Below are 9,801 nucleotides of genomic sequence, written 5' to 3'. Positions count from 1 at the left end.
TATTAAAATATAATTAATTTTATCATTATCTTAGAAGCTAAGCAAAGTTAAAAATTAAGATATTATTGGAGGTACAACCTCATGCTCAAATTAGGGTAAAGGAAAGGCACGATCAGTTAGGCGGTGGTACTCGACTTCATAGATCAGTCTGAACAAGGTGAACTGAACTGGTTAAGATTAGATATGATTTAAGTAACCCAATGAAGGTCAATAATGATCAAATTCTAAAGAGATTTGACAAGAGCCGAGGTAACAGACCGGCCTATCGCCCATATACTGGGGTGATTCAGGGCCTCCACTTAGAAGTCAACTTGGATCTGAGCAAAGAAAGACATGATCTTAAACCAAAATCCCTAGGTGAGCTTAGAGAGAGAAGAAGAGAGAGAAATAATGAAAAAAATATGAAGAAGATAAGAAGAGGAAAGAGAGGATGAAGAAGAAGAAAGAGGAAGAGGCCATGGTGAGGTGCTCGTGGTGGTCGACAGCCAGAAGACAGGCGATAAAGAGGCAACCGGCGGCGATGACAGGGTAGCCGACGACAAAAAGAAAATGAAGAAAGGGCCAAAAATGGCGGTTTCGTCCCCCTCCCCCTCTTCTCTTCCTTCATGATCCTCGATGGTGGGGCTCTGATAACGGCCTAGAGCAATATAAGGGACAAGTCCCCATCTCCGGCAACAAGCACCAACTGCGAAGGAGGCCGAAAAAAAAGGAGTTTCAGATCGAAAAATAAGGGTTTGTCGGATCTAAAAATAGAGCCTCTTTTTTTAACAAGAACTCGATCGAAAGTGAAGCTTATGAACAAGGAAACAAGCTGTATTGAAGCGAAAGGAGACGTCCAGAGAGAGAAACTCTGGTTCTAGAGAGAGAAGCCAACGGCTACTGTCCCTAGTTGTTCTGCAGCCTAACGGTTAGTCTTCACGGCTATTTGCTTCTCCGGCGAGGTCACCGGCGGCCCTCGGCGAGGTTCTCCTCCGTGGGGGGCACGGGAGTCTACCGGGGGCTGAGGTGGGGCCGTTGTTTTTTCCCTGATAACTGCTCCTTCCTTTAACTCTCTGTGTGCAGGTCCGGGGACAAGCTTCGCCGGAGCTACGCCGATGGATCAACAGGCGGGCCCTTCGGGGACAAAGACAAATGCGGCAGTGGTGGCGGGCAAAGGTATGGGCAAAGGTCCGGGGACAAGCTTCGCCGGAGCTACGCCGATGGATCAACAGGCGGGCCCTTCGGGGACAAGGACATATGCGGCAGTGGTGGCGGGCAAAGGTATGGGCAAAGGTAAGGGTAAAAATCTTGCGGGACGGGGGGAGACATCCAGGGCTCCGGCGAGGCTGGGGCCATGAGTGACTCACTGGCCCTCGGAAGCGGATGTGGCTCGGTTGAGTCGCCGCTTTCCGACGGTTTTCGAGCCGTCGGAGGCGCCCATCGAGGCCGCTCGCAGGGAGTGGGACGGCCTCTCGGTGGTGGTCCGCAGCCTCGGCCGTCGGGTGCCGGCCGAGTGGGTGGCCAAGGATGTGGCCACCCGAGGAAGATTGGCAGGGAAGGTGGAGGCCGTGCCGCTAGCCGACGACCACCTAGCCCTGAGATTTGGGTCGACAGCCGACCGAGACCGAGCGCTCAACGGCGGCCCATGGGTGGTGGCGGGGCAACTCCTCGCCATGGAGCCGTGGATGCCGGAGTTTGTGCCGGGGGAGGTAGCCGTGAAAATGGCCGCTGTATGGCTCCGGCTACCCCGGCTCCCGCCGGAATATTGGTCGGCCGCGACCATACTGGAAATAGCTACCCAAGCGGGGCGGCCGCTCGCCGTTGACGGGGTGACCGAACAACGGCGAGCCATGGGCTTCGCTAGGGTGAAGCTGGCGATTGATGCCACCGAGCCCCTCCTCCCGGGGGTCCTGATTCGGGGAAAGACGAGGGTGCGGTGGCAGCCCTTCGTCTTCGAGAATATTGGCGACTATTGTACCGGTTGTGGCAGGGTTGGCCACTCGGTGAAGGCGTGCTGTCATTCGGCGCCGGAGCAGTCGGAGGAGGTGGGGGTGGATTTGGGGGCTTCTCAAATAGGGCCGGAGATGGGAACCGGGGAGGTCGACCAAGGGCTGATCTTTGGGCCATGGTTAGTGGCAAACCGACCCCGGCTCCCACGAGGGCCGCCGCCGCCGCCGTCGCCGCTGCCGCGACCGGGGAAGACGGCCGAGCCGAAGGCCAAGGTGCCCTCGCCTCGGCCGCTGTCTCCGGAAGACCGGGCTAGCTCACCGGTCATACCCCCTCTGGACCGCGACGGTTGGCAGAAACCAACCAAGATCGCCCGTCGCCACTCGCCGCTGAAAACGCCGATGGAGGGGGAGGGCGACGGAGCACCGGAATCCCACCGCGGTAGCAACCGAGTCGACTCGGCGTTTCAACCCAGAGTCGGCCGGGTTGACCCGTATGGTGGGCCTAGTAAGCCTGGGCCGGACGTGCATTGGGCTGGCCCGGTCGCGATACCCGGCCCACAGACCGACGCGGGTGGGACCACGGGCCCGTCGGGCAAGCGGCCCAGGGATGATGGGCCGCGAGTCGACAAGGGCCCATTGGGGTCCTTTGGCATGGGTAAGGCGCGCGCACGTGCGTTGCGCGTGATGCGCACGGCACGTGCGCGCGCGCGTGTCATTCGGGTGCCCTTGGCGCCCACGGGAGCGCGTGATTCAAATGGGTCGCGCGCTCCTAGGGGGTCCCGTGCGCCCAAGGGCTCCGTCGCGCGCAGGCCTGGCGGGCCGCGCGCGCCTGCTGGGCCGTGTGCGCCTGGTGGGCCAGGCCTGCCTGGCGGGCCGCCCATGCTGGCTGGGCCCCACGGGCAGTTGGCTCCGAGTGAGACTGTTCGTGAGCTGGCTGACCCCGGGGCTGCTCTCTCGGGGCTTGGTCCTTTCCAGTTTGGCCTTATAGGCGAGGGTATGGGCCCGGCGAGCAGCCATGATGTGATGGAGCCGGAGACTGTAGGACGAGAGAGGCTCGGGTCACCAGGAGCACTGAGTGTGCCTGGCCTGATGGACACCATCGAGGATCCAGCACGGGGAGCATCTACAGTATTCTGGTTTGGTTCCCCACCTCAGGTGGGGGAGAGACCCCGGCCAGAGACCTCTCTGGCAGGCACTGGAGTCATAGTATACCCCCCGCAGGAGTCTAGCCCGGGCGAGTGTGACCTAGGCGGTGGGGCCCATGGGGCAGGGGGTCGGGCTTTAGTTAGCCACCTTGAGGCTGAGCAGCTGGCTCAGGCTGCCCGGGAAGGGGTGCCCCGGGGGGATAGTAGGGAGACCAGTGATGACCGGGTTGCGGTCGCAGGGACCACCAGTACACTGGCGGTGGATCATCCGACGGTGGTACAGAGGGTCCGAGCGGCTGTTATGCGGGCTGTCTCCGGAGTGAGTGAGGATGACGGTCAGCTAGGGGGGATGCACCCCGAGGTAGTGCTGGACCCGATGGCCCAGGGGGTGGATGAGCCTGTGGCCGACCTCTCAGACTTTTCTCCATGAGGATCCTAGCTTGGAATTGCAGAGGGGCAGGTAAGCCGTCCTTTAGGACATCGTTCAGGAGGTTAGTGCAGGTCCATAGCCCAGAGATCTGTTTCTTCTGTGAGACGCGATTGTCTGGTAACGGACTTCGTTGTGTGCAGCGTCGTCTGGAGGCTGACTGGGAGTCCTATGCGATAGACTCCCAAGGGCTTTCAGGGGGTATTTTGGTATTATGGAAGCGGGGAGTGGCGTCTGTGGATGTCTTCCACAACTGCCCCCAACAGGTTATCATGATCATTACCGAGCCTGATGCGGCTCCATGGGTTTTGTGTGGGGTGTATGCGAGCACTGATTATAGGAATAGGAGAGTTCTCTGGGACGAGATTACTAATCTGGTTGTCCAGGGGTTTCCGACCATGGTGATAGGTGACTTCAACTGTATCTTAAGTGCGAGTGAGAAGAGAGGAGGACGACCCTTTACCGATACAGTAGACCGAAGAGAGTTCTGGAATTTTGTATCTCAGAATGGCTTAGTGGATCTAGGTTTCTCGGGACCGCGATTCACGTGGTGTAACAACCAGTCTGGTATGACTAGGGTTTGGGAGCGGATAGATAGGGCTATTGCGAGCCCTGATTGGATCATCCGATTTCCCACCTACCAGGTCAGACACTTATCCCGTATTGCCTCTGACCATTGTCCACTGTTGTTATCAACAGTTTCGGACACTGGCCATCATAGCCCTTTCCGTTTTGAGAAGGTGTGGTTGTCCTACCCTCAATCCTGGGATATCGTTCGGGAGGCATGGTCCTTGCCGGTACACGGCAATGCCATGCAGAGGGTATCACGAAAATTGGAACTAACTAAGAGGCGGCTCCGTTGTTGGAACCGCGAGGTTGTGGGAGATATTTTTAGAAAGATGGAAGTGGTAGAGGCTGCCATTAGCAATCTTCAAAGCAGGGAAGATCAGGAAGGTGAGCTCCCGGAGGCGGATATGATAAGCCTACGGGGGCTACTTGCCGATCATCACTCGTTGCTACGGCAGCATGAGGTTTTCTGGAGACAGAAGTTCAGGGTCCAGTGGATTAGAGAGGGAGATCGGAATACCAGCTTCTTCCACCGGACGACGGTCATCAGGAGGCAGAGGAGCATGATTCGCTCCCTGCAAGATGGGACTGGTCGTCAGGTGGAGGGGGAGGCAGAGGTTAGTCAGGTACTGCTAGATTTCTTTCGGTCCAGATGGACGGAGGATAGAGATCTCGGGGATGTCGGCCAGCTCCCGAGGGCTGATACGCAAATCGAAATGTCGAAGAATGCACTCCTGGTTCGACATGTGACAGGGGAGGAAGTGCAGGAGGCGGTCTGGGCCCTTGCAGGGGACAAGGCCCCAGGGCCGGACGGCTTTCCACCTTTCTTCTTTAGGAGATATTAGGGTGTCATTCGGGTTGCAGTGGTGGAGGCAGTACGGTATTTCTTCAGTCAGGCAGTGATGCCTGATGATTGGAGAGCTACCTATGTCGCGCTGATACCTAAACGCCAGGATGCGAGGGAGCCCAGCCATTTCAGGCCCATCAGCTTGTGCACAACCCTTTATAAGGTGGTGGCAAGGATAATGGTGGGTAGGATGAAGCATCTGCTGCCAGGCCTCATCTGCCAGGAGCAAGGTGCTTTTGTGGGGGGTAGGAATATCTCTGATAACATCATGTTGGCCCAAGAAATGATGTGGGATCTGCGACGGGCCTCTAAGCGAAGAAGCATGATGGCTGTCAAGCTGGACATGGAACGGGCTTATGATAGGATTCGGTGGAGCTTCTTATGACGCGCTTTGGAGTGCTTCGGGTTTCATGAGACCTGGATTGAGTGGGTGTTGGGGTGTGTCCAGGGGTCGAGATTCTCCATCTTGATCAACGGTACGCCCTCCCCTTTCTTTAGATCTACTATGGGGCTTACACAGGGATGTCCGTTATCCCCATATTTGTTTATCATCTGTTCAGATGTCCTGTCTCGGGCTCTGCGGGGTGCTTGTGCTAACCGGGAGCTGGAGGCGTTTGTTCCCGCCCCAGGGTCTCGGTCTATATCGCATCTACTATTCGCAGACGATTGCCTACTCCTGGCCAGGGCGCGGGTAGAGGATGCACGAGTACTCAGGAGAGTATTAGCGGAGTACTGTGCTATGTCGGGTCAGAAGGTAAACCTTCAGAAGTCAACAATCTCCTTCAGCCCTAGCACTGAGCATAGGGTCAGACAGGAGATTCGGGGGTTACTTGGGATGCCGGCTCAGGACGGGACCTGGAGTTACCTGGGAGTACCCATCACGGGTCAGAGGTTACGGGTGGCGGAGTGTTCTGGTCTGGTGCAGAGGATTCAGAGCAGACTGGAGGGTTGGAGGGCATCTTCACTTTCCATGATGGGTAGATTGACGCTGATTAGGTCAGTGCTAGCTTCCATGCCTGTCCACTTCTTGGCCAACACAGTAGTTCCGAAAACAGTGCTAATGAGGATTGAGCGGCTACTTCGGAGCTTCCTGTGGGGGTCGTATGGAGGGGGTCACGGGATGCATCTAGTGGCATGGGAGAGTGTCTGCCTACCAGTGAGTGAGGGTGGCCTCGGGGTCTCGTCTCTGGTGGAGCGACGTGAGGCGCTGATTGCCCGACATGCAGCTCGATTCACGCTGGAGCCACAGGGTTTCTAGAGTCAGACCATGGCTACCAGATATGGCCGTACTGGCACTGCAGGGGCGATTCGCAGTGGGCGTCGCTGTTCATTCACGTGGCGAGAGATTGCCAGATATCTTCCCATGGTCGAGGAGAACACTAGATGGTTGATAGAAAATGGGCAGAGTATTGATGTGGTTGGTGATCCATGGGTGGGTGCCCTACCCTTGAGACGCTGGCCGACTATGGTTGACATTGAGGCAGTGGAGGGACTGTGGGTCTGTGACCTCCTTGTCCCGGGCGGGACTGCCTGGGATGAGGATAGGATGGGTCACATGTTTGGGGCACACTTGGCTGAGAGGGTTAGATCCCTTCCGATCCCGGGGCATGTGGGTCCGGATACCCGGGTGTGGAGCATGTCGTGTAGGACCGGAGTGAGGGTGGGGGACCTCTCCCGTGTGCTCCGGCCAGAGCATGAGCCAGGGCCGGATTGTGCCTGGATCTGGCGCCTAGGCCTCCATCCGAGGGTCGCACTGTTCTTATGGAAGGTCGTTTGGGTTCGACTTCCGACAAGAGCAGTATTGAGCGAACGGGGTTTGAGGTTGCCCCCAGAGTGCGGGGCATGCGGAGCTGATGAGTCGGTGGACCATGCACTGTTTCAGTGCATATGGGCGAGGGCGGCGTGGTGTGCGGCGGGGCTGCCATGGGATGGTTGGACCCGTGGGGACCAGTTCCTACGAACTATCCGCTGGTGGTCGGGTAACCCATTGACTCGCCAAGAGGCGATTAGAGCGACCTGCACAGCATACCAGATATGGCTGGCCAGGAATGCTCGAACCTTTGGTGAGCAGAGCAAGTCGCCTAGGCTCGTGGCGGAGAGCGCCCGGGCGCAGGCGGCAGAGTTTAGTCATGCTTTATCCTTAGATGGACTTTTGATAGCTCGGGATATCTGGGGTTCCCCTTCTGCCTCGGCAGCTCCTCACACGGTGTTTTTCACGTGGGAGCCCCCACCCCCAAGCTTCCTCAAAGTCAATTTTGATGGGTCCGTGCTGGATGGTGGCACGAGAGGTGGAGCGGGTTTTGTTATTCGGGACCCGACCTCCAGGGTAGTGGCGGCAGGAGGCTGTCAGGTATTTGACTGTACGGTCCCTGGAGTGGAGCTGAGAGCTGCCTGGGCGGGTCTTCGACACGCTCAGCACGTGCTCTCAGCTAGATCAGTCATCTTGGAGGGTGACTCGGCTACGGTCATTAGTTGGATCCAGGGGGGTCTGAAAGCCGAGGCTGCCGACCATCCCTTGCTCCGCGATATTGGGTTGATGATGAGGGACGGAGGGGTGGTCCAGGCGAAGCATGTGTTTAGAGAAGCCAACGGGGCTGTGGATTGGGTGGCCACGTATGTAGCACCTTATGGGCTGGGGACGGGGAGCTGCCTCGGGAGCTCCGGGATGTTTTGTTTTCCGATTTTATTGGGTGTATCCGTACACGTGTTGTATAGATCGCCCGGTTTAGCAAAAAAAAAAAAAAAAAAAAAAAAAAAAAAGGAAACAGAAGAGAAGGAGATCAAGGTCTCTTACTTGAGCTTTTGGCGAGGGATTGCTGCATTTTTCGACGAAAATAGGGAGCTCATGTCATCAACAATCAAGGGAGGAAAAAGAAGAAGACGTCGATGGCTTAAATAAAAGTGGAGGCTAGGTGAGATCCCATCCTCCGGCACGGTCCATGGAAGAGAAGGGCTAATCTTTCTCTGTCGTGATCTACTAGAGCACTGCCATGTTTCAAATCCAAACAACCTTTGGGCCTTCATGGGCTTCAGGCCGGGCCAACAGCCGGGCCAATGCGGCCGGGCCTTGCAGTTTAGGCCCAAACCCTCACGATCCAAAGCCATGGCTGACCGGTGCACTCGATTGTTCCTTTAAAAAAAAATAAAAGCTACGAAGCTAGAGATGATTCTAGTTTAGGAATCATTATTGCGAGCAATCATCACTGGGGCATCACCCGCTGGGCTCTCTTTTTCTGTACATGATCTTGTCCCAGCTTTTACATCATCTCTTCTAGGACAATGGATCGATGAAAACAATGTCCACTCACCTTTGTTAGAGGCCCAACTAGGATAACTTCAGCTCATTAAATCCTAACTCAAACAACTCTGTTGGAACAAGTTGATAGTTGCCAAGTGAAAAGGACGACTATATAATATTTGAATTACCAAAAGAAATTATAATATTTGAATTAGCTGGATAACATTGGTTCTTGGTTCAAGTGAAATTAGTTTTGATCATTCAAATTGCATCTTCATAATACTAGCATTAGCATATATGTTATATAAGTGTCGAATATTATCGCACTTTGCTAGCAATTTTTCACCAAATTCTAGAAACAGAGGATGGATAACTCATATCCTTGGCTTTCTTTAGTAGACATATGACTACTCTGCCTATTTGAATGATACAATTCTTCCAGATTTTTTAGGTGTCTTTCTTGGATTTTTACCCTTTCTTCGATACATCATAGGCCTACAATATCTGTAATGTAACTGAGTAAACGTAGTTGCTTCTCTGTTTGTATAGTGAAACTGAGAGCTAGGCATATGTGTTACCTTAAATTCCCCCCCTATAAACTTATGTTAAAATAATTGTAGTGAAGTGCTAAATCTATGAGCAGTATAACAAAAATTGTGCGCGCGCGCATGCCTTGCAAAGTATAGCTTTATTGATGTTTGACCGCATACTTAACAAAATCAAAAACATTTATTACGATCCTTTCTAGGCAAGAAAAAAGTGCCGGAAAATTAGTTATTCTAAATTGCTAATATTAAACCAAGATAAATTTATGGCTGCTAAGTTGGTGGTTAATCAGCAATTTTTATTATAATTTTTTTTTCTGTTAAAAGAACCGTTATATTAGAAGTATTTATATAAAAACAGTATTTTATGAGAATAGAAAAATAAAAATCATATTTATTTTAATAAAAAATAAAATAAAATTTTGAAATTATTTTTTTATCATCTTCGTGATCGTCTTATGAATGTTCTTTTTTGTGCATCTACCTACTAAGAATATTTTAATCATTTTAATTTGAAATCGTTAATTTTTTAACGGTATTAGATGAGGTGGATACATATACAAAAATAAGAATAAAAAAAAGAGGAAAACAACAAAATAAATATTTTACAAAGATATATATGCAAATTTCAATTTTGAGAGGATATTTATGCAAACTTCGATATTTAGGAGGATATTTATGCGCAAAAAAAAAACTCTTTATTATATTATAGTTATAATACTTCTATCTCTTGTCATTTGCCTTAATTGAGAGATCCACCGTGATTAATAGAGAAAACAAGGTAGATAAGAAAGGGGAAAAAAAGAGCCTGCGCTTCTACTAAAACCTGGAAGTTTCTCGCAAAAGCAAGAATTCCAAGCAGCCACCGTCTAATGTGATTATTGGGAACGCCGTCATCCTACCGGTTTTAATCCATTCTCTCTTTGCCCATAAGAAAAGAACGAGAAGCAAAGCGGACAAATTAATTAGATAGATATAGAGATCGCAAGCTTCCAAGCCTTTCTTTTATCTTTTTTTTTTTACCGTTTTCGCCGATCGCTAAGCATCCACGCTCTGAAGGAAAATTTTGCAAATCGGTGTCCACATGACACGTGGATTCTGCTG

General features: G+C 52.6%; 2 protein-coding genes across 2 annotated transcripts; both read left to right on the top strand.

Moving 5' to 3' along the window:
* The first annotated feature begins 430 nt into the window (after positions 1-430).
* On the top strand, positions 431-4,912 carry LOC120110982 (uncharacterized). The gene is made up of 6 exons (XM_039127093.2): positions 431-465; positions 1,063-1,260; positions 1,379-2,367; positions 2,917-3,408; positions 3,526-3,533; positions 3,644-4,912. The coding sequence occupies exons 1-6, from the start codon at positions 431-433 to the stop codon at positions 4,910-4,912; spliced, it is 2,991 nt and encodes a 996-aa protein (XP_038983021.2).
* A 1,269-nt stretch (positions 4,913-6,181) lies between these two features.
* On the top strand, positions 6,182-8,717 carry LOC149768279 (uncharacterized). The gene is made up of 2 exons (XM_089928006.1): positions 6,182-7,131; positions 8,702-8,717. Exons 1-2 carry the CDS (start codon positions 6,182-6,184, stop codon positions 8,715-8,717), a joined length of 966 nt encoding a protein of 321 aa, XP_089784132.1.
* The last annotated feature ends 1,084 nt before the right edge of the window (positions 8,718-9,801 follow it).

Source organism: Phoenix dactylifera, chromosome 2 (genome assembly GCF_051530095.1).
Source record: "Phoenix dactylifera cultivar Ajwa chromosome 2, Ajwa_hap1_PhDact_Kaust_v1.1, whole genome shotgun sequence".
In the NCBI taxonomy this organism is placed as follows: Eukaryota; Viridiplantae; Streptophyta; class Magnoliopsida; order Arecales; family Arecaceae; genus Phoenix; species Phoenix dactylifera.
This window is presented reverse-complemented; position numbering and strand designations above follow the sequence as displayed.